The 24928-nt window shown below is 42.9% G+C and overlaps 1 protein-coding gene across 2 annotated transcripts; it reads left to right on the top strand.

The window, feature by feature from the left end:
* The first annotated feature begins 257 nt into the window (after positions 1-257).
* Positions 258-24903, top strand: LOC139199860 (clathrin heavy chain 1-like). 2 transcript variants are annotated; one of them, XM_070829044.1, is made up of 33 exons: positions 258-547; positions 2202-2409; positions 6080-6348; positions 6778-6939; positions 7150-7263; positions 7640-7813; positions 9201-9398; positions 9769-9969; positions 10508-10660; positions 10873-10995; positions 11105-11242; positions 11600-11764; positions 11913-12093; positions 12224-12387; positions 12513-12638; positions 12908-13050; positions 13201-13435; positions 13760-13882; positions 14112-14257; positions 14535-14718; positions 14928-15120; positions 15243-15400; positions 15749-15913; positions 16143-16250; positions 16624-16791; positions 16951-17100; positions 17255-17386; positions 17545-17655; positions 17806-17976; positions 18149-18370; positions 19585-19605; positions 23050-23125; positions 23251-24903. In XM_070829044.1, exons 1-33 carry the CDS (start codon positions 506-508, stop codon positions 23379-23381), a joined length of 5055 nt encoding a protein of 1684 aa, XP_070685145.1. In that variant the 5' UTR covers positions 258-505; the 3' UTR covers positions 23382-24903. The 2 variants fall into 2 exon arrangements, with proteins under 2 accessions (XP_070685145.1, XP_070685146.1); XM_070829045.1 differs by lacking the exon at positions 19585-19605.
* Positions 24904-24928: the final 25 nt, after the last annotated feature.

Raw genomic sequence — 24928 nt, 5'->3', positions numbered from 1 at the left:
TACATGAGCGCAATGTGAGTTGCTCTAATAGACAACATATTATAATCTGTGAAAGTGCTAAGAGTAGAAATGCAGACAAACCGTATTAATTTGCCTAAATTGAACTTGAACTTGCTCAACCCGTATAGTGTATGATGATAACGGGACCAGAGCCAGTGTCCTTCCAGAGCTCCCTAGATGCTTCCGGATTGGGAAGTCTTTGAGCCGTTTCCGCCGCCATTGCGGATTTTAGACAGAAGATCAGCCGTAGCCACTGCTATCCATCGATGCAGTGCAGAAATCATACACAGCAGGGGGGACACGTCTAACAATTTTACTGATACCAGATTTTGGAAACACTGCAACAGCACTGCACAAAACCTTTTTATCGTGTTTTTTTGTTCTCACTGAGTGGCTCCGACCTACACGTACAGTGAGGAGGTCGTAGCTAGCGCGGTGCTACTGCCTAGCTAGCTAGCTGTACGGCTAGGATTTCAGGACTCCGGAGAAGCTCGAGGAAACCACCATGGCTCAAATCTTGCCTATCCGCTTCCAGGAGCACCTGCAGGTATGTGGACAAACATTGCAGGTGTATATAAACGCCAACATTCCCATTATTTGTTTTATTCCCCCGTTAACAGTCGTTTGACAGCTTGCTAGCTGAGCTAACGCCAGTACCCGCAGCAAATGAATGACCTCCCCTCCCCCGTTTAGCCAGCAGCTAATAACTAGCTTTTCAGGCTAGCTACTCTCATTCATTGCACTGATGCTGTCGCCTAGTCGACTAAACCTTAGTCGGCGTCAGCTGTCATCCGTGACCAGGGAGAGAAACTAGTTGACATTTATCAGTTTTGCTGACCCTCAGTGTCCAGTTATTGCGTTATTGACTCACACATGGCTACGTTTAGGTGCTAGGCGAGGCTATATCTATTGCTTTAGCTAGCTACCGTTAACCGATAACGTTACAGTTCGTGTGTCGTGAGGGATGTTGGAGTCACGTCATCTAATCGTAGCTAATGTTCAGATGTCGACCTGGTGAACATCATAGTTAATCATCAGGATGGCCGATTTGATGTTGGCATACGCACGCTGTGATGATGGTGATGATGATGTGTTAGTGATGTACCAAAGCTAGCTAGTGGCTGTAAAAACCGTGGTCAGCTGCAGTGTGACAGGATCCTGTGCCATTTAACTAGCGTCATACACTAAGGTTATGTCACGACAGGGCATTTTTACATCGAAGAGAGGCTCAAAGGTTTTTCTGTCGGGGTTTCTAACTGAACTGTCACCGCCTCATCCTGCTGCCTGAGGTGAACCAGGTGGTCCATCCTTTCTGTTAAAAAGTGACATCATTTTTTCCTCTCTCATGCTAACATCATTTTTCTGGACCACCTGGAAACGGATTAGAGTCAGTTCAGTCAAACTCAAACTCAAGTGGTGCATGTCTGTATGGGAGTATTGGATGTGCTTAGTGTTCCCACTAAAACCTTACATTGATGACAGTCTTTGCCCACCACCATGCACCTTGAATGACCTTTTGCCAGGGGACACTCTACACTCAGTTGGCAGTTTATTTAGTGCACTGACACTGTTATGGAGAGGTGTTGATTCAACTGAATGATCATTTTGGAGTTTGCAGTGCTGTTGACCTGTATTGTATTATACAGAGAGGTGTTTCTGTTATTTAGTCTACCTTCATTGATTTAAAAGGGGTGGACAAAATAAGAGAAACACCTGTATACTGCAACGCGGTTATTAGTTTAGTGTACCTAATAAACTGGCAGCTGAGTCAATGTTACACAACAAAGGTGGTCACCCCTGAAGGGTGGTGCTGTACAACTACAACCCAGGGCAGTACACAATAGTTGTGGCAACAGAGGCCCCATGTATCTCAAAGACCAACTTCTAGGTGTTTGGAGAACCTCGGAAAAATATGGCTTATGGGGCACTTAAAAGTGTAAGATCATTATCCTAGTTATAATTTGATCATTTGTATGATTTTGTTAATGTTTTACTTGAAATGATTTTATTAATCTTGATTGCCTTTGTGGTTTTGTTGGTAACATGATGTCCCCTGGTCACTTGGATTCTTGCAAATCTGCTATGTTTACTTGAGGGACTATAAATGAAACAAGTCTTGTGCTTACTTGTATGATATTTTTTGTAGTACACAGTGTAGGCCACAGGCTGTTGCTAAATCAGGTCATGCATTCTTATCTCAGCTCCAGAACCTGGGAATCAACCCGGCCAACATTGGATTCAGCACTCTGACCATGGAGTCCGACAAGTTCATCTGTATAAGGGAGAAAGTGGGCGAGCAGGCCCAGGTTGTCATCATTGATATGGCCGACCCCAACAATCCCATCCGCAGGCCCATCTCTGCAGACAGCGCCATCATGAACCCAGCCAGCAAAGTTATTGCCCTCAAAGGTAAGCTCTAGCTAAATATGTATCTAGTGCTTTTAGCAAATAGCGGAGAAGTGCCCTAGGTTTCTGGAAGCACATAGAAGTAAACAATTAAGTTTTGGCCGGCCACACACCTTGCAATGGTGCTTTTCTAAAATACTGGGTCATTTGTGTAAATTTCGTTTGTGTTGTCAGTCAGTTATGTAGCTGTCACAGTCTGCTTTTCATTTTAATGTTCATATGTAGACCACCCCATTTCTGTTTGTCAAAAAAGGCGGAGTAACTAAAGTGTAGTGTGTCAAATTGAAATGTAGAAGACATTGATATTGAAGGAAAGGTAGTTGTAGCACCAGTGGTAGTAAAATGTCATGCTGTCATGAATGCTTTGTCTATTTTGCTTGTTTTTGCTCTTTTTTCATTTCCTACTGCTTTCTTATGTTTGCAGACGGTGAGTTGAATTTTACATATCATGAGTTGTCAAAGTGTAATCCTGTATGCACTGTCTTGAAATGTTTGCACAGTACTGATAGTAATTTTAATGAATGCTTGTATTTACAATAACACCAGCAGGGCATAGCAAAATTAAGAGGGCAGCTTAAAGGACTGTATCTTTATTCTCTTTTTTTTTGTGTGTGCGTTTGTCCCGTTTGCCACACTGTCCATATATTTTATAATACAGCTGACCATTTTCTGAAACATACTGCACTTCAGATTTTTAAGTGCAGCTATGTTTTCCATTAATGTCAGTGCAGTATGAAAATGAGCACATAAAGGCTTAAATTTAGCCTCAGAAAGTTTATTGACAATGAACATCCTGCCCACATGTGTCTTTGTCTGACTAACATTATTGTTGTGTGATAATCATGAGTGTCTGTGGTGGTGATTAAGTCAAATGAATACATTGACCAGAAGTTTATTTGCAAACGGCGAACCTGAAGGTAAACATAGGCGTGTGAAGAGGATGTGAAAATGTAAATGTGGCTAACATTCAATAATACAGACCCCGTGTCAGTCACAACCGAAAGACGCCCGCGCATCAGAAACCACATCTCCAGAAAATTGTCTTTGATGAAAACATGCTGCATGAGTTTGATTTAAACATTTAATGACTAACAAACCCTGGAATTAACGTAAAAGCAGTTGAGTACTCAGGGATGCTACGAGGAATTCTTTGCCTTGGAAAATGATTCCAAGTCTAATCATCTAAAGGTCTAAAACATGCAGAGAAATATATAGTCATTTAAACGAAGGGAAAATCAAGCCAGCAGGGACATTTATGCTCGTCTTGAATAAGTAGTAGGCTGTTACGTTATTGGCTGTCTTCTGGACATGTTTCAGTGAAGTAGGCCATATCATAAGAACACACACACACACACACAGAGGCCCATACAGTACAGAAGGTGCTTGACTGGTTTTATTTTTTGTTTATTTCTTTACTCCGTTTGAGTATGAATATTCTAAGTATACATGTGCTTATCAAACCTTGGGCTGAAATGCCCGAGTTATGATATAATTTAGTTTATATATCAAGGTCATATAAGTCAAATGTTCCATTGAGTTACTATATAGTAGATTTAGAAAATGAATTCCCACTTTACTACTAACGAAGACACTGAAGGCAAACAAACCACAGAATAATGACACAAGGAGATGCAAAGTTACTGATGATAAATAAAAGAAGATTATAGATAACATATCAATAAAAGAGAGGACTGAAAGGCACAGCTTAATAGTTTGCCTCGGCTGGCTCTATTCCAGCTTGCAGTGAGCGGGAGAGAAAAACTGAATTGGAACTTAACTTTCTCATGTTATGCAACATATTGATATGGTTCCGCAGCACTATCATGTATGCAACCAGTTGCGTTGCCAGGTTTTTGAGAATGCCGATGATCACAGATTAACCCGTGACACCAGTCTCTAGATCACATGAATGTGCTACTGAACGCACAGACAGTCTGGACTTGCCAACCCCAGGACACTGCAGAGATCAAGGCCAGATGTGGTGCTTTCTTTGGGTTACTTTTCCTCCTTTCCTCCCGTGTTTGGATGTAAATACTAGCTTTATACTTGTCTAGCAAATTCGGACATTGCTTACAGGTTTTCAGTAGTATGTACAAATTGTCAGAGTATTACTCTACATTATATATTGTGCTTGGGCCTGTGAATTTACAGTCTTTGTGCGCCAGACTATTTTTCACTTCACTTCTTCTCACTGTAATGTATGTAGGCAGTGCATTTTTCAATGCACCATACACGCAGTATCACCAAAGCATTTCAGAAATGCCACTATGCCTCACAGTTTTGATTGCGAGGCAGCGTCATTTATATGTTCTATTAACAGTTAAATATAGGGTTCAGTTTGGCTGAGGCTTGCATGGGCCTGATTGAGTCTAAAATATGTCTTTTGGCCTAGAGAATTACAGTGTCTTTCCTCCAGTGAGACTCAACTGGAGGAAAAAAAACAAATGGGTGTGAGTGCGTTTGTCCAGCGTCCTTCCCATCATCACATCTGTTTGTGTGCTTTGTGGTCGTCTTTTGCTAATCTGCATTCAGACCCAACCCAAATTCCCACATCCCTCATTTTAGGATTAAATTTCGATGTGAATCCCTTAAGAGCTGTAACAAAATGCCTGGAGTTTAATTTCTCTAGTAGGTGGTGGAGGTGGAGGGCTGGACACAGGCCATAAAGCCTCATTTGGACTTGCGCTGGGCACTATGTTTTTCTGCAGACGTTAGCTCCCAATTGATCTGGTTTTGGTTGAAAAGATCAGTAAAGAATGGAACTGCTGTACTAAAATAACATGGAAAGTCGTTGTTGATCCAGATTAAATGCACAGAAAGTGTAGTAGTATTAGTATTAAATCCGTAAGGGGCGTCATGGATGCAGTTGATGAAATTCAATCTAGAGAGTCCAGTTTAAATAATAGATCCACAAGTTTAAAGGCTAATGAGACACCAAAGCACAGCACAGCACAGCATTTTATAGTCCATAAAACCATATTTTATAGCTATGAATAAGTGAAGATCATTTTAGCATCCATGGTACTATGGCACCCCGTTCACATTGCAAATTAATCTGGCTGCTGCACCCGCACATATTTAGCCAGCGCAGTTATGATGTTGTGTTGCATTGCGGAAAAGGTTTACCCATGTATTATTATTTTGTCAACCTCCCTCAATGTGTCAACACAGTGGCCTCACTAAAATAAATGAGGGAGCTGCATTTTACATTTTTTATTTGAATGCAGCGCTAATGTCAGTCTGAAATCAGATTTTTAAATTTGAGAAACTCAAACAGACTTTTTGAAATTATGAGTTCATATTATCACAAGAGCCTTGCATATTCAGCCTCAACTGAACGGCTTTCTCATGAACAGTTTATTGCATCAGACACAACTGAATGCAGATCCACCACCTAAGTGGTTGCCCATTTGTCGGTCTCGCCTCTTGTTTTGACACTGGTATTGGCTTTTTGTATGGTCCTTTGGTGTTAGTCAAACCAAACCCTGACTACCAGCATACAACAATCGGAGTTTGGTATGCCCAAATGGTCTGTTTATTCCCAACGTTTGCTGTGGGTTGTGTGTGGTAGCTTTAGTCACTGCACTGATTTTGTTAAGTCATTTCTTAAAATATTGTTATTAGAATGTTTTCTGGGTTCACAGCATTCATTTGTGTCATTGTACATTTTCAGCGGCAAAGACCCTGCAGATCTTCAACATTGAGATGAAGAGCAAGATGAAGGCTCACACGATGACAGATGACGTGACCTTCTGGAAATGGATCTCCCTCAACACCGTCGCCCTGGTCACAGACAACGCAGTCTACCATTGGAGCATGGAGGGTGACTCTCAGCCAATCAAAGTCTTTGACCGTCATTCCAGCCTGGCAGGATGCCAGATCATTAATTATCGCACCGACGCCAAACAGAAATGGTTGCTGCTCATTGGTATTTCAGCACAGGTAAATAAACTGCGGGGTTGAAGAGTTGTCAAAGTGCTGAGGATTAATCAGGTTGAAGCAAAACATTTTAACACATTTACCAGATGCTTTAATTTGTCTCAGTTTCAGGAGGTGGTTATTGCACAGGAGAACAGCAGTTTTACAATATACTCCTTGATCTTGCTTGCCCAACAATTATGTGCAATTAAACACCTCTTTATGAGTTTTACCCACCATAAAGTGTAATGAAAAACTGGGATAAAAGATATATTTGTATCAGATATTGCAGGTTACATCTATGTCACGAAGCAGTAGATTTCATCATTGACTTCAGTGGTCTCAGTGATGCTGCAAGCAGAGCTGTTGGAGAATAAATAAAGCAAGCAAAATCTATAAATCACAGACAACTTTTGGCTTTGTCCTTACTTGTGGGCTTTGTCTCCTCCTCAGCAAAACCGTGTTGTCGGGGCCATGCAGCTGTACTCAGTGGACAGGAAGGTGTCTCAGCCCATCGAGGGCCATGCTGCTGGCTTTGCACAGTTCAAGATGGAGGGCAACACAGAAGAATCAACTCTGTTCTGCTTTGCTGTGCGAGGACAGGCAGGAGGAAAAGTAAGATTAACAAGCGGTGCAAAGTCTCAGGCTGACGGCTGCAAAAATGATCAGAATTGATTCATTTAGAAAGTGGAAATCAATAACGCATAGAAAAGCATTTGGGTGCATGTCAAATCCAAAGCAAATTTACTGCATTAAAAAAGAAACTTTCCAGCGACCCTTGTAATCTGACTGTCATTTTTTTCTCGATGCCTTCTTCGCTACCAGCTACATATCATCGAAGTGGGGACTCCACCAACTGGGAACCAGCCATTTCCAAAGAAAGCTGTGGATGTTTTCTTTCCTCCAGAAGCCCAGAATGACTTCCCTGTCGCCATGCAGGTACAAAAACAATTTACAAGGAAACAATGTCGAGCCTGTGCTTGTTGCCTGTTTGTCTTTCATCTGTAAACAAGATGCCATCCTCCTCTGGTGGTAAACAATACTCTGGATTTTCTTTTAAAGGTCTGTCACCAAAAGCAAGACTGTCTAGACTTGGTTAGACTTTACTGCTGAGAGTTATTTAAGTGCTGTTAAAACATGAAGCTGGTTCTCATTCACTGGCAGTGTGTTGATGTTTTTGAACTCCATCAAGCTTTTCTGAACTACCCCACAATATGGGTCATCACACACATCCCGCTAAAGGGAATTTTGCTAATTATCTATTTTTCTTTATCAGTTGGACTTTCTAACCCGATTTCTCCTTCTATACATCTAGATCAGTTCCAAGCAAGATGTAGTCTTTCTCATCACCAAGTATGGCTACATCCACCTGTATGACCTGGAGACTGGAACCTGTATCTACATGAACAGGATCAGCGGGGAGACCATTTTTGTCACTGCCCCCCATGAGCCCACTGCTGGCATCATCGGAGTCAACAGGAAAGGACAGGTACACAAATGTACACACTCTGGCCCTCCATCTGTCTAATAGAATCAAACTTTGTGTTGACTTTCAACTCCCAATAACCAATCTCAGCTTAATTTAGATGAATGTTATGTCATATCCCCATTAATGACTGCATACAGTGCAACAGGTACAACAACACGCATAACACTGGTGTGAACACCATCTTTGTCTGCACATTAGTTAGCATCAGCATTAATAATAATTAGCTATAACTAATAGCTATTAGCAATATATTTCAAGACTGACAGTCATTTCTGTTGCAAAGTTGGGTTCTCTTTTTAATTAAAAAGATCCTGAACATTATTAATCATTAAATGTTTGATAGACTCAAGGAAATGAGAATTAAAAGTAATGACTCTCTACAGATTCTTACTGTATCGGATACAGAATCAGCTCTTTAGTAACTGTCAGTGGAATAGCCAGGCTCATTGTATATTTTTCCTCTTGTTGGCAGCTAAGACTCCTCGATTTGGGATGTTGGTTTTATGTATGTGCTGGAGGTTTGAAATGGTGGACAAATGCAACCAATGATTTGTTGATAAAATTTTAATATACATTAGTAAAATTAAAATTATATAATATTAAGATGATAATCATCTAGTAATAATAATTAATTAAAATGCTTAAAATCATGTTGAATAAACAATATCTTCCAAAAGAATTGACCTAATCAAGCACTTGTGTCTATTTCTAAATCTGTTTCTAAATTTGAGACTCGGTGTCTATGTGTGCATTCTTGCCTATGTTGGTCTGTCATTCGCTGGTGATTCACTCTCTCTGTGGTATGCCAGCCCTTTTGTAAATCAGTGGGTCCTTGGGTGTTGTCGTGTGACCTTGACTGAGAAGATCTCTGAAAATAACAGGCTGTAGCAGCATCTTTGGTGTCAGGCAGCATGCGATAGTCACAGCAGGAGGGCTAAGCTTGGCCAGGCAGACTACACAATCTAATCCTGTTATTGCTCTTGGCTCTCACCTGCAGGTCCACCATATAAAGCTCAGTGCATTGCGTGTGCTCACACACACGCACGCACACATACGCACAAAATGTAACACTACCCGTGACAACATGGGCTAAGCCCTCTGTGTAATTTGGGAATGTGACAAGTCCACATCTTGGGATATAAATTGCTTCTGTCTATTTTTGCATACAGAGGTGTTTACAATGACAAGACCAACATTTCACTGTCAAATAAAAGTGCACATTGCAGAAGTACAAAGAAGCACTTGTGGAGTCCATCCCAGCATGAATTACTGTAAAGGCTCTAGGTGAAATGACTCCTCTTGTAAGATGGACTTTCAGAAATATGTCCCATCATTTAGTTTCTTCTGTTGTGCACACATGATAAAGCATAAAAATGTGTTTTTCCAGGTGTTATCAGTGTGTGTTGAGGAGGAAAACATAATTCCCTACATCACCAACGTGCTACAGAACCCAGACCTGGCTCTCCGGATGGCTGTCCGCAACAACCTAGCTGGTGCCGAGGAGCTTTTTGCCCGCAAGTTCAACACCCTCTTTGCAGCAGGGAATTACTCGGAAGCGGCCAAGGTGGCGGCCAATGCACCCAAGGTACTGCCAGTGCGCCATCATGCACTCAGAGTCAATTACTCACAGTTCAGCTAATGCAAGCTTAGACTATTAAGACTAAGCAGATTTCTGCAGCTTAGTATGACAACAAACACCCAGAAGTATATGCAAAACAAGCTTAGATTTGCATATCCAAATAGCAAATGGACAGATTGACTGCAGTTTGTAGTTTCTCAGTGGTTTAAAATTATTTTATTTATTTTTGTCTGCAATGGTCTGAGAAGTTTCCTTCGCTACAGTCACTAATGTTCACATAATGTAACTTTGCACTACTATTCTCTATGCCATGCTCAGAGGTAGCTTTTCTCAGCCTTTCCACTGTGACTTAATTACATCCATCTTTCCTCTCCAGGGTATCCTGCGGACCCCAGACACCATCCGTCGGTTCCAGAGTGTTCCAGCCCAGCCAGGCCAGACATCTCCCTTGCTCCAATACTTTGGCATCTTGCTGGACCAAGGCCAACTTAATAAGTTTGAGTCTCTGGAGCTGTGCAGGCCAGTCCTCCAGCAGGGCCGCAAGCAGCTACTGGAGAAATGGTTGAAGGAGGACAAGGTGCGTTTCCAGTAGTTGGTTTCATTGTGGACTCTCTTTATCTCTTTAGAGAGTCGTGAAAAATTATGTTCAGAATCTGCTCCATGGAAAATAGCCATCAAAGTGCTGCATGGACTAACTCTAAGCAGCTCTAAAAATTTTATTCCAAGGCAAGAGATCCATCATTTGGACAAAAGAAACACAGATTGTCTGCTGGTTTCACTTATGTGTATTTTTTCAGCATTGAATAACAGACTAGTATATTTTTGGCAGGAGCATTTTCATAAAATAGTGGGACTAGAATCAATTTTAAAGCCAGTATGGTGCTTTTCTCCAGCGACAGTAAATTCCTGTTATTTCAAACTCAACATCAGCGCTGAAGCTTGAGGATTACACATAGATGCCAGTGAACTCATTTTGTTTCCTTGATTTGACTTGAAGATTTAAGTGCTGTTTCTCTCAGTTGTTCCTTATTTGCTCAACCCTCAACTTGTTTCTGTTCTAAACCCTAGATTGGTTGTCAATGTCTCCCTCTCTCTATGTTTGTGTGTGTTTACAGCTGGAGTGCTCTGAGGAGCTTGGAGACCTAGTGAAGTCTGTAGATCCTACTCTTGCCCTCAGTGTCTACCTCAGGGCCAACGTCCCCAATAAGGTCATTCAGTGCTTTGCAGAGACCGGACAGTTCCAGAAGATTGTTCTCTATGCGAAGAAGGTTTGTGACAATACCTAATTTTGTTAGTCCAAGTTATCTGATATAAGTAATATAAGACGGGTACAGATAAGAAAAGCACATGCATAGCATATTTAGCTATGATGTAATCTGTGTTCCACTGTTGCATATATATGTTATTTATATGGTTTCGTCGTAGCTACGGGCCACCTTAGATGTAAGACTGTCATGCTTAAAGATCTGTTGTCCCGTAGGTGGGCTACACTCCAGACTGGATCTTCTTGCTAAGGAACGTAATGCGGATCAGTCCAGAACAGGGCCTTCAGTTCTCCCAGATGCTGGTCCAGGATGAAGAGCCACTTGCTGACATTACACAGGTAAGAAAACAAATCTTTATACAGGCACCGACATATCTACGCACTGCGTGCAAAATTGAGAGACCGAAGGAGTTTGACATCCGTGATTATTTCTCTCCTTTGTCTCCAGATTGTTGACGTGTTCATGGAGTACAACCTGATCCAGCAGTGCACATCTTTCCTACTTGATGCTCTGAAGAACAACAGACCCATGGAGGGACCACTGCAGACACGCCTGCTGGAAATGAATTTAGTCCACGCACCCCAGGTACATAATTACCTCACTTAGACTTCTGTCAGCCAATCTGAACTGTTGTGTTACAATTCTGAATGCCAGAATGAACACATTTATTATCTCGACAGTTACAAATTCATGATTGATTCATTGAGATTATGAATCAGATTTATAATTAATGATAACTGATAATCATCAGATTTAGCAGTTTGATTTAATTCTTTTAAATTATTCTTTTTGAAACTAAGAGTGAGTTTATTAACGGTAAGGTTTCTTTTTTTAAAAGCTTTTCACTAAATCTAATTTCCTGTTGCCCTTGTTGCAAAGTTTCCTGTAAAGAAAGTTTCAAACAGTGTTGAAACGTCTTTGTCCCTGTGTGACGTCGTGCAGGTTGCAGATGCCATCCTGGGCAATCAGATGTTCACCCACTATGATCGCGCTCATGTGGCACAGCTGTGTGAGAAGGCTGGTCTCCTGCAGAGGGCGCTGGAGCATTACACTGACCTGTATGACATCAAGCGCGCTGTGGTGCACACACACCTTCTCAACCCAGAGGTACAAGAAAACACTAACACTGAAGTTGACACAAACACGACTGTAATCCTGTTTTCTACACATTCTCATTTGAAAAGCATGTATTCAATTGGTTTGTGATTAACATATTTGATTTTGCATTGCTGATTGTTTTCTTTTTTCTCTGCAGTGGTTGGTGAATTTCTTTGGCTCCCTGTCAGTGGAGGACTCCTTGGAGTGTCTCAGGGCCATGCTGTCTGCGAACATCCGCCAGAACCTGCAGATCTGTGTCCAGGTTGCCTCCAAGTACCACGAGCAGCTCAGTACTCAGTCCCTCACTGAACTTTTTGAGTCATTCAAGAGCTTCGAAGGTAAACGGGGAATGTATAAAGCCAAGCAATCTTGATTTTCCTTTTCATTTTGAAAAACCTGCTTTAACACTGTTCTAAAAGATAGTTGCTGTTAGTTTTGTTGATCTCTGCTTTTTTATTGGTCTTTCAGGTTTGTTCTACTTCTTGGGTTCCATTGTGAACTTCAGCCAGGATCCAGAGGTCCACTTCAAATACATCCAAGCCGCCTGCAAGACGGGCCAGATCAAGGAGGTGGAGAGAATCTGCAGAGAGAGCAACTGCTACGACCCTGAACGTGTGAAGAATTTCCTCAAGGTCAGAAATGGACCAGTGCAGAATAAAAATTTCACCATGATATGATCCAACCTTTCTGCCACTGATTTGTCCATTTGGCATTTATAGACAATAAAATGTTTGTTGTTGTTTTTTTTGCTCTACAGGAAGCCAAGCTGACTGACCAGCTGCCTTTGATCATTGTGTGCGACCGCTTTGATTTTGTCCATGATCTGGTGCTGTACCTGTATCGCAACAGCCTGCAGAAATACATTGAGATCTACGTGCAGAAGGTACACACATACTTCCTTGCAGGGTGGAAAAGGTGTTTTTAAATATCCAGAACAGCAAATAAAGAAACATTTTACTCAACCTACTTTACAAGGGTTTTTGCTTAGTCTGCCATTTGTGAAATTGCTCCATGCTTGAAATGTTTTATACTGTCCCACAGATGTGAAGCCTGCTTGTAGAAATTTGACTGTCTCACTCCACTTAAAATAAACTATTGCTGTGCCTTTGCTCTTGAATATGTATGTCATAACTTTATAATCGTTTATTCCAGGTGAACCCAAGCCGTCTGCCTGTAGTCATTGGAGGGTTACTGGATGTGGACTGTGCTGAGGATGTGATCAAGAACCTGATCATGGTGGTTAGAGGGCAGTTCTCCACAGACGAGCTGGTCGCTGAAGTGGAGAAAAGAAATCGGTAAGAGGAGAGGAGCTATTTGAACTGCAGAGCAGAAATCACTCCGTCAACCCGTTGCAACCTAGTTTTATAGAGTCATGATTCAGCATTTGTTTTTTCCACAAATGTTGCCGGAGTGCTGTGAAATCCTTACCATGTGTCTCTGTCCAGACTGAAGCTGCTGCTGCCTTGGTTGGAGGCCCGTATTCATGAAGGTTGCGAGGAGCCCGCTACCCACAACGCTCTGGCCAAGATCTACATCGACAGCAATAACAACCCTGAGCGCTTCCTCAGGGAGAACCCCTTCTACGACAGCCGCGTGGTCGGCAAGTACTGCGAGAAGAGAGACCCCCACCTGGCCTGTGTGGCTTATGAAAGAGGGCAGTGTGACCAGGAACTGATTCATGTGAGCTTAAATCATACTTTCATTGAGGGCAAATACATGGTTAATTGAGTTATGAACATAATGTTGGATGTTTTCAGTGATGGCAACATTACACCATGGGTTATTTTGGCGAGCAGTATTGTGTTGAGGCGATTGGATTATACCAACTCGTATTCTATGCAACTAGCCATGCTTTATGACAAATGCACCAAGTTGTGTGTGGTGTTGCTTTTTTTTTATTAATGTTTCCTGTTTTAGTTGTTCTAATGTGCATACATCACTTTCATGACATGTCTGAACTGTTGCTGCTTCTCATGTTAACTGTTTTTGTATATTTTGCTGTAGGTGTGCAATGAGAACTCACTTTTCAAGAGTCTGTCCCGCTACCTTGTACGTCGCAAGAACCCTGAGCTGTGGGCGAGCGTGTTGCTGGAGACCAACAATTACAGAAGACCCCTCATCGACCAGGTACAACCCCCTTGGTGTCTCTAATACTATATTATGCTGCATTAACTCATTGATTTACACTGTTCATGCAAAATGCTGCTGGTATCATGGACTTTCACATCAGTCCTATAAGACAAAGCTCATATGATTCATATTAGATACATTAACATTTTGTTCTAGGCTTGTTAAACTGTAATTCAGGATATTTTCAGCTGTGGTGCATCAAGTCTGTTGTCCCTCTCTGCTGCAGGTTGTGCAGACAGCCTTGTCCGAGACCCAGGATCCAGAAGAGGTGTCTGTCACAGTCAAGGCTTTCATGACTGCTGACCTTCCCAATGAGCTCATCGAGCTCCTGGAGAAGATTGTCCTGGATAACTCTGTCTTTAGCGAGCACAGGTGAGAGAGGCTTGATGTTACCTGTATTTCCAGGTTGTTTTTTGCTGGCTTGGGCATTTTTGTGATTCCACAATATCCACTCTCCAAAACAGTAAAGGTGTTCGTAAGGTGTAGCAGTGAGCAGCAAGTCCTTTGAGCCTGATTTTGAAAGTTTTGGACATAAGTCATCTGTTCAGCTTTTTTTTTCACTGTATTAAAAATGTATTTGTACTTTTTCAGCCACATAGAAAATAAAACCCTCACTGTCTTTTGACTGTCCTTTTGTTGGTAATTTCAGAAACCTCCAGAACCTGCTCATCCTGACAGCCATTAAAGCCGATCGGACACGTGTTATGGAGTACATCAACCGTCTGGACAATTACGATGCCCCAGACATTGCGAACATCGCCATCAGCAATGAGCTGTTTGAGGAGGCCTTTGCTATTTTTAGAAAATTTGATGTCAACACCTCTGCTGTGCAGGTCAGTGGACTACTGTTCGACTGAGGTTAAGATGTTTAAAAAGTAAAAACATGAACCCAAAAGTGTTTATAACTGTCTGTGTACAGTTTTAAGCTGGGTATCTTATTCAGGAATGTCATACCTGACCTAAATCCTGATTATAATGGCCACCAGAATTGCATTATTGATCTTGATGTAACATGATCTGACTGCTGTCTCGTTTTGTCCAGGTTCTGATTGAGCACATCGGTAATCTGGACAGAGCGTATGAGTTCGCTGAGCGCTGCAATGAGCCACCAGTGTGGAGTCAGCTGGCGAAGGCCCAGCTTCAGAAGGGCCTGGTCAAAGAAGCCATTGACTCTTACATCAAGGCCGATGACCCGTCTGCTTACATGGAGGTGGGACAAGCTGCAGCCCAAAGCGGTAAGAGGAACTTCATCATTTGGTGCTTAGATCTGAAGAATTATGGGTATATGCTAAATTCAGGATGTATTGTCATGTATTGTTTTATTTGATTAAGATACTAACATGATGGTTGTGTGCAGGAAACTGGGAGGACCTGGTGAAGTTTCTGCAGATGGCCCGTAAGAAGGCCCGCGAGTCTTACGTTGAAACTGAGCTGATCTTTGCCCTGGCCAAGACAAATCGCCTGGCCGAGCTGGAGGAGTTCATCAACGGGCCTAATAATGCTCACATTCAGCAAGTAGGTCCTGGGGAGCATACAGATATACAGCACACAATAGATGTCGAGCCCGGAAGAACATATTATCAACACTGTCTTCTTGCTGATGTTTGCATGCATTCCACCAAGATGCAAATTAAAACAGCGCAGTACAGAATTATTTCCTGGGTGTGTACATGTACGCACACAGTTTTTGTATATGTGCTCTGTGTTTGTATAGCATGAAGGGACTCCAACTTTCCTTTCCTTTCCTTTCTTTTAGTAGCCTTGTGTTGTATGATGACAAATAAATGACCTTGATACACTGTCGTTCTCTCTCACCTGCTACTTTGCTGATCTTGCTTGCTTTTTCTGGCCATTTTCCTTCAGGTGGGAGACCGCTGCTATGACGACAAGATGTACGAGGCAGCCAAGCTGCTTTACAACAACGTGTCCAACTTCGGCCGTTTGGCCTCCACTCTGGTGCACCTGGGAGAGTACCAGGCAGCTGTGGACGGAGCGCGCAAGGCAAACAGCACCCGCACCTGGAAGGAGGTGAGAAATGACGATACAGTTTAATTTTTAACTCCACGTTCAAAAGAGAACGTTGTTTGTAGAGTTAAGAGTCAGATGTAGCACTCACGAGGCTGTGCCTTTTTCTGCTGGTTTTTCTCTGTCTGCCATTAAACCTCTCTACAGTGTCAGTAAAGAAACACTACGGGCGGTGTATTGTCCACTCACCTCTAATATACATTTTGGTTTGTTTGATTCTGTTCTCTCTCAGGTGTGTTTTGCGTGCGTAGATGGGAAAGAGTTCCGTCTTGCCCAAATGTGTGGCCTGCATATTGTCGTCCACGCCGATGAACTTGAAGAACTCATCAACTACTACCAGGTAACAGGGGTAACTGGGGCCAATGTAAAGCTCACCTGATACACTCACTATGAATGCTGGGTAACTACTGAGCACGTATACTATCTGGAGCCAGACACATTTTTCTCAGTTTTCAGTCTTAGTCTTGCATTGAAATACCAAATATCAAGGCTTCCAGATGGCATGTCCTTATGTTCCGCCAGTAAATCTCAAGTGTCTGCAAACATGAGTTTTATTGGTTGCCATTTGTTTTTCTCAAGTGAGATAATTCAACCAACGTCTTAAAGTTCCCAATGAAAACTGAGACTTGAAGGTTTTTGTAGTGTGTGTCTTGGTTGTATTACTGGTTTAAAGGTTTATGGTTGGTCTCATGACGTTTGTGTGGACCCTCTAGGACCGTGGTTACTTTGAGGAGCTGATCACCATGCTGGAGGCCGCCCTGGGACTGGAGCGTGCTCACATGGGTATGTTCACTGAGCTGGCCATCCTCTACTCCAAGTTCAAACCCCAGAAGATGAGGGAGCACCTGGAGCTCTTCTGGTCCCGTGTCAATATTCCAAAGGTAGGCGAGGGGGAATACTTCAACATCTTCTAACAAAGCACAATTTATTATCGGCTTTACAACATACACATGCAACATAGAGGTAGAAGGTTCCCAAGCTCCAGACCTATTCACCAATTTAGATATGAGTTCATGAACTTGTGTGTGTGTGTGTGACAGGTTCTCAGGGCAGCAGAGCAGGCTCACCTCTGGGCGGAGCTGGTGTTCCTTTACGACAAGTATGAGGAGTATGACAATGCCATCATCACCATGATGAACCATCCAGCTGATGCCTGGAAGGAGGGCCAGTTCAAAGACATTGTCACCAAGGTAAAAAAAGAAATAAATGTAAAAAAAAAAAAAAAAAAGCTAGTCACTCTGTAACAAGTTCTCCTGTTATCTGCAATGCCAAAGTACAATACTGACCCTTTTATTGTGGTAGAAATTATTTGTATGTTTAACTGAGTATATGTGTTGCTTGTAGGTGGCCAATGTGGAGCTGTACTACAAGGCCGTCCAGTTTTATCTGGAGTTCAAACCGTTGTTACTGAACGACCTGCTCATAGTCCTCTCTCCAAGACTGGACCACACGCGCGCTGTCAACTTCTTCAGCAAGGTAAACAGTTCTCAGGGGGTTAGGTTGCATTCATTTACAACATATCTACAAAAGAAATTATTTAAAAAAGCATTGCTATTGTGGATCATTTATGTGAAGTTTTTAGTCACTGTTGTAAGAGATTACATGAAAGATTTGGCTTCTTGTTCCTTGTTTAGGTGAAGCAGCTGCCTCTGGTCAAACCTTACCTACGGTCTGTCCAGAATCACAACAACAAGTCAGTGAATGAGGCCCTCAACAACCTCTTCATCATTGAGGAAGACTATGCGGTATGACATTTTCATATTGCACATTGTGTATCATGACAGATAGTAGTAGTTGTGATTGTGGCTTTGTTGCTTACTCCACAGCACGCTACTGTTCACACAGTTGCTTTTTGAGTTCTATCCTATAATCTCCTCTCTTTGTCTCTTATCTAGGCACTGCGTACTTCCATTGATGCCTATGACAACTTTGACAACATCTCCCTGGCTCAGGGCCTGGAGAAGCACGAGCTGATTGAGTTTAGGAGGATCGCAGCCTACCTTTTCAAGGGCAACAACCGCTGGAAACAGAGTGTCGAGCTCTGCAAGAAGGACAAGCTCTACAAGGTGCATGGCCACTGAAAAAACTTTCAGTATATAATCCAGTTCTTCCAAGTAATGCAAATCATAGCATCACGTTTTGTCCCAGAAACCGACTGAGCTAGAATTTAAAAGGGAGGACTTGGCCACTTTCTCCTACTCGGTTAATTGAACTGAAGTTTTGCTTTCCTCTCCGCAGGATGCCATGCAGTACGCATCCGAATCAAAAGACATCGAGCTGGCAGAGGAGCTCCTGGCTTGGTTCCTGATGGAAGACAAGAAGGAGTGTTTCGCAGCCTGCCTGTTCACCTGCTACGACCTGCTGCGGCCCGATGTGGTGCTGGAGACCGCCTGGCGACACAACATCATGGACTTCTCCATGCCATACTTCATCCAGGTCATGAGGGAGTATCTCTCTAAGGTGGGTTGGCCAGAGGTAACCAGTGTCAGGACAAAGTAGATGACTCAATGAGAAGGTTTTGCAGGAGAGAAAAGCATCTTTAGTCACATCATAGATGCCCTTTGCAATTATAAGGTAACTACAGTGAAAGATGGTAATCAGAGGACAGATGGGAAACATTGTTGGCCAGGGTGTTGACACTAATGAAATAGTATTTGCAAACCTGACCCACATATGGCGGGTTCATCATGTCAGACCTGTCTAGATGGCTTTACCACAGCAAGAAACCAGATTCAGCTGAATCTTTAAACACTTTTTCTTGCGTCTGGCATTTCCACCCATCTGATTCATAGAAAAACACCAGCAGCTGTTAAAATGTGTTTGCAAATACTATTCAGCCACAGGCAGCGTCACACAGTCCCCCCGGACAGTGTCAAAGATAAAGCTCCCTGCCAGTTACTGCCTATTCTTTCCTCCATTCATGCTCATCTTCCTATGCTTCTGTCAGTCATGTGTCATCACTGGTGTTTTTCCTTTTCATTTGGGTTTCCATCCATTCAAGCTACTTTTCCATACAAATGTGTTCCGGAGGAGATTCATAACTGCCGTGTCGCTCGTCATGCCATTTATCTCTGTTACATGGCAAAAAATACGGCCCGCCTGTGTCTTTCATAGCAGACAGCAAACCTGAGGGAAGCATTTGTAAAAAAAAAAATTTTGCATTTATTTGCCAAACTTGAAATGCCAAGTTGGTGGATTTTACAACATCGAATGAATTCAGTTTGTCATTAGTTTTAGTTACACAACCACCTTGTAGTTTGTAGTTTTTTGAGGCTGACTACATCTTGGTGCTTGTTGGACAAACCCCACCAGTTGTTTACATGAAACAGGTTAAAACGAGATCAACTCTAATAAAGTCTTAATTCTTTGCATTGTATGTTAAACACTCAATATTATTTAGTAGCTCTTTAAGTGTATAAGCTCACTGTAGGCCTTATTAGTCAATGTCTTTATTTTTTACACTGTTGTAAGCAACAAGGGGGAAATTCACAGTACCAGAATAATCTCAAGTCTGCATTTGTATCAAAAGTGGCGTTATTACCCGCATCACTCTGAGGATTTTTGTGTTTGTGACAAGTCGTCTGTTTGCTCTTTTCTCTCTGTCAGTTTCTATTTTGGGAGACTTCCATTTGTTTTTTTCCTCCTTAAGTTGCCTCTCTGAATTTCCTTTCCAGGTTGATGCGATAAAGGAAAAGGTGAAAGTCGAATCCATTTTCTAATCATTCTTTTTGACCCCCTCCCCTGTCCTGTAGCCTGTAGTTTGGGGGAGTAAAATTAGCAGAAACTGCATGACCCCTCTCCCCCCATGTCACTCTGCTGCTTCCGACTGTAAACTCCACATCTACACTAGACCACCTACCAACCCACCAGACTCCAGGGTGGGGCTCTTCACACCCACCCCTCAGGGCGCTGCGAGGTTTGCTGGTGTCAGTGACGGCTCTGGATTACACAGAGGTTACGGTTTGACTGAGGAACTAGTTATGAATTAGACGGGCACAAAACTAATATCAAGAGGAGTGAATCAGTTTTTTCAATCTGTTTAAGACATGACAATTCTGTTCCTCAGCATTCATTCATCTTTGATAATTGCTGAATCTGGATCTGTATTCCTGTAACTACTACTTATTTACAGGAATACAGTTCAGACCTTCAATCGTAGACTTTCCTTTGTTTGTATATTTTTGCACAACAGTGTGAAATTGTGCTGATGAGGCCATTGCTATTTTTTCTTGTCCCAAGCCTCACTGAAGCCTGCAATAGAACTTTTTTGTCAGTAAGAAACAAACAGACCGTGGCAGTCTTTTAAGAAGCCATGGTGAACTACAGCTTTTTCGCTGAAACAGCTGCCAGTGACGCTATGAGAGCAGTGAGTGCGAACCAAAGCACTGAGTTGAGAACCACATAACCGAAGCGATGAGCTGAAAGACGCTATAAAGCTCCACAGAGCCGAGGGGAACCGCAGAGTCCGGCGATAACACCCGGCGGATTCACCACCACGAGCTGCTCCTCTCGCATACGTTGCTGGAGCCTCGGCGCAGCTTTTCTCCTCAAACATGCCGAGCCGTCCAACTCAAGCCAGCATGCCCAGCAGCTCTCCTGAGGCGTGGGTGAACAGCGCCGCTCTGGATGACTACCTCACCTGCTGTGGTCAGGTCCTTTTCTCACAGACTTGTAGATCTAATGTGAAACTGTCTCAGACCACTCAGCTGCAGCCTGCTGCGAGCCATCATCCTCACTACGTCCAGGATAAGTTCAGGAAGCGCATATTTTCAGTTTCAGGGCACATGACATAATAATTCCTGTTTATATTTTTCTATATATTAAGAGAGCTTAGGGCATACATGTCTCTACATGGGTAGTGGTGCAGCAGTATAATTGCAGTTAGGTGTAAGAGCTCATTTCAGTAATAAAAGGGCCAGTGAGGCTTTCTTTTAGAGACCTTTTCTCTTATTTTTCTCAATGTCTGTCTGTACTACTGAATTTTTCTCAATGCTATAGAAGAGCACAGATGATAAAGAACTATAAACAGGAACAGGCATGTCGCGACCGGGTACTTTTCTTCAGTGTATGTCTCTGAGTATGCGTGGCTACAGTAACGTGTGGCCTCTTCAAGTGACAAACGACTCAGAGTTTACGAGAGCAAACGATCTGCAGTTTGGGTCTGTTGTTCAGGGGAAAAAAAATACATGTAGAGCGGCAAGCATGCATTTCCCCCTCCCTCAGTAGCATCGGCAGCACTCAGGCCAGTTATCGTTGGTAGACGTCGTTGTTGGCTGTGCCTGCTTCTGGAAACCTTGAACTGGCTGTACAAAACCATCTCCTCCGCCCTCTCTCACACTCCCTCCACTACGCTCTCTGCTTCTGTCTCTCTTCCTCATGCACTCTTCCAGAAGACGATAACTAAACTGCCGCTTCAGCATGTCTCTCAACCCTTCTCTTCTGAAACGAAACAACAGCCTGTCTTTTCTCGAAACAGCCTGCTTAACCAGACTGACCGACTGTAGTGGTGAACCGGACAGTATGTAGAGAACTGAACCCAAAACCAACGCCAGAGGAACGCTATCGTGTTGCATCATTTACACACATTAACTGATTTCATCAGTATTTATGCTGCATACTATCATATCTCAGGGTCTGAAGCTTTTTGCTGGCTGCTTAATTCTTCTGAATTATTTGTAGCTCTATCTTTTGTCCTTTTTTTCCCTGTCGTTGCCTGCCTCTGAGCTGCTTAGCAAATACTAAAGCACCACAGAAAGACCAGGTAGATTGATTCTCCAGGCTGCTACATGCTTCTCGTAGCTGTTCGCACGCAGGCAGCAACTTATTGAGCCACGCGTGAGTGCCACAGGCTTCCCTCTCGTGTCTAAACCCGTGAGCACGCTGACGTGACCGTACACATCGCTGGTGATTGATTTTCAGTCAGATTTAGAACAGGACAGCAAATGTTTGCCTGTTTATTCTCACCTGCCACTATTTTTGACAGCTCCCACTAGGGTAAAACAATTCAGCAAGTAATCGATAAACGGAATATCTGTGTGTTTTGGACTGCTGGTCATCTCGGGCTGAAGGAAATTGTAGCAGGCATTTTCACTATTCTCTGACGCTCCATAGACCACACGTTAAGCCCATTAATTGATGAAATCTGCAGATTAATCAACAATAAAAATAATTGTTAGATGCAACCCTATTTTCAATATTAATCCTTTGCACAATACTGACACTTAGTAACTGTATAATAATGTAGCTTTTGTTTATTCCTGTAACCCAGCATAGATGACAAAAAGCTATAAAGGATCTTTATGAGCCTTTCTTTTAGTACTGAGTGTCTGAAGGATGAGTGAAGTAAGTGTGCGTGGATGTTTTTGGATGACAAACACACACACAAGTCTTCAGACACGGTAGCGTCCACACAGGCGCATGAAGCATGTTTCAGCCTGAGGTTTTACTTGGCAACTGTGTTAACAACCAAGACATCTCTAGAGAGAAGCCTTCACCTTCGTTAGTACAAATGTTACATGTTTAAGCTGTAACTATGAGCCAATCAGAAATGCCAAATTCTGACTGCTACCAAAGGCTGATCGAGGTGTGCCTCAGTCTGCTTCTCTGTCCACCGACTTTACCAGAAAAATGAGCAGAAAGTTTTTATACTCTGCTAAGACGAGAACAAATGATCTGTGATCTGTACTGGTGAGGGGTTGGTTCTCTACATACTTGACATTTCCAACCTATTAGAGTAGATGATTTGGGTGGCTGGATGGTGGGACCATTATTGCCCAGTAGCTGTTTGTCTTTGTCTCTCCCTCTAATCCCTAATACTTTCCACAAACAAGTGGATATCTATCTGATAGACCGTTGTAGCCAGGCTTGATAGAGTAGCCAGTAGCTCTCTAGTTGTAGTTACTTATTTTGCCTCCTAGAGGGCCATCAACACATTAGCCAGGCCTGCCTCCTGCAGCCTGTAGCCTGTTTTTATTTAAATCTGGACTGTACTCATCTTCGCCTGTCAGGAATGGTCCCATCCGTCAGCCAGTGAAATAACCCAGAGGTCAGTTTTTACAAACCTGGCGTCTCAGCCCTTGCTCTTCAAGAGCCCCATCGGCCAGAGCCTGACGCCGCCGCTGTGTTTTTGTTCTCCTCAGGTGGACAAACTCGAAGCCTCTGAGTCTCTGAGGAAACAGGAGGAGCAGGCCACCGAGTCTCAACCCATTGTTTATGGTAAAAACACCACGCACACATCATAAATGTGCCTTCGCCAGTTTTTAGGGCATTTAAAGGAAACCTTAGACAACATGGCCGCAGCCACGCTTGTTTAATGACTTCTTCTGATGTCTGTGTTGCAGGCACACCCCAGCTCATGCTCACAGCAGGGCCCAACGTGGCCGTGCCTCCTCAGCAGGCCTACGGCTACGGCTACACAGCAGCGGCAGGCTACGGCCAGCCGCCACAGCCCAGCTTCGGTTATGGCATGTGAACACCCAACAACCCCAACCCCACCACAACTTGACCCGTCACCCCCCTCCCCTCTTCCATCTGTCCTTCTCTCTTTGTGTTCCTCACCAGCTTCCCATGGTCTTCTACTCACAACAGGGGCCACAAGCAAGCAACAGCCCACTCTCGTTTCTGAGTACTATTTTTTTATTATGTTGTCTTGTTACAAGAGCAAACACTTAACTGCATTGAAGGACTTTTATTTGTATTGTTTGAAAAGAAATTGGACCACATGTTTGTTTGTTTTTTCACATTCCATATTTATGACTACTTATTTAGAATTTTTTTTGTGTGTTTACGTTAATGTCATGTTTTTTTTTGTTTTTTTTTATTGGTTTATGGTTTGTGCAGAAGTGGACTTGCTAAAGCTCAGCAATGAACCTTTGAAGTAGGTGGAGGAGCATTGGATTTTGCACTCGTGAAGAAATTAATGTAGAGAAGCTCTTACTTTTGATGTACTGAACATGTGAACAGCTTACATTGTCTCGTTTGTCTGTATAATGCATTTCATCATTGTATATTCTGAGGAAAAAAAGGTTACATATAATATTTGAACATATATTGCCATTTCAGTGGCTATAGCTAGCAACACTAAGTGATGATAGTATATTCTGCACAGGCGTGTAGCTTTATGGAGTTTTAAATGCATACAGACGTATGTCACTGTGTGAATGAAGGTGTGTGTGTGTGGATGTGTGTGTGCGAGACTGACCTGATGGTCTAAATAAGAATTTTAACCCCCTCTCAGCCTGTGCTGGGCTATCCAATCCACCCTCCTAGATGTTAGCTCTCCTTCATTGGCTCCATGTATTTAGGTGACCTCTTGTGCCGTGTACAGTGCTTGTGTGAGACTGTATCTGTGTATGTGCAAGGACGGGACCACGGCCACCAAACCCCAGGGCCCTTGACCCTTAACCGTACCGTGTGTGTGTGTGCGTGTATTTACTCCGACCCCTCCTCGTGCTGAGGTCCGTGTATGCCAGGTGTTGTGGTGTTTCCCTCGGTCACCATTACTTTTTTTGCGTGTACAGATGTGAACATGACGAATTGAATACTTTTAGATGGAGTCCCCACTCATCTGTCCTCCACCCACCCACCGTCCTGTCCCGTTTCCTCCTCCATCAGTGCTTAGCGGCAAGAACAAACGAGGAGGCAGAAGAAGACAGGCTGGTGGATCCTTCGGTGTCCCAATGACCGCTTGATTAGATCCATAAACACTCCTGTAGGTTGTGTGTTTAGATGGTTATGATGAAGAAATTAGGTCTCAGTACATCCAGTTCTTTGTCAAGAATGGAAAATGAAATAAGAGCCTGTATTTACCTTGATGTACTTAACTTCCTTACATGCTTTAAGCTGTGTGTGTAAAGTGTCATCCTAACCCTGACATAAGTTGAATTCCTTTCTGTTGTCATGCATATTGGTAATAAAGGGGATCTGTCGTTAAGTGGAAGAATATGACTCAACTGAAAGGGAAATACTAGCCTAAATAAAAACTAAAAATTGTACCCAGTCTCCTGTGAAGTTAGTCTC

This window comes from Pempheris klunzingeri, chromosome 4, assembly GCF_042242105.1.
Source record: "Pempheris klunzingeri isolate RE-2024b chromosome 4, fPemKlu1.hap1, whole genome shotgun sequence".
Classification (NCBI taxonomy): domain Eukaryota; kingdom Metazoa; phylum Chordata; class Actinopteri; order Acropomatiformes; family Pempheridae; genus Pempheris; species Pempheris klunzingeri.
This window is presented reverse-complemented; position numbering and strand designations above follow the sequence as displayed.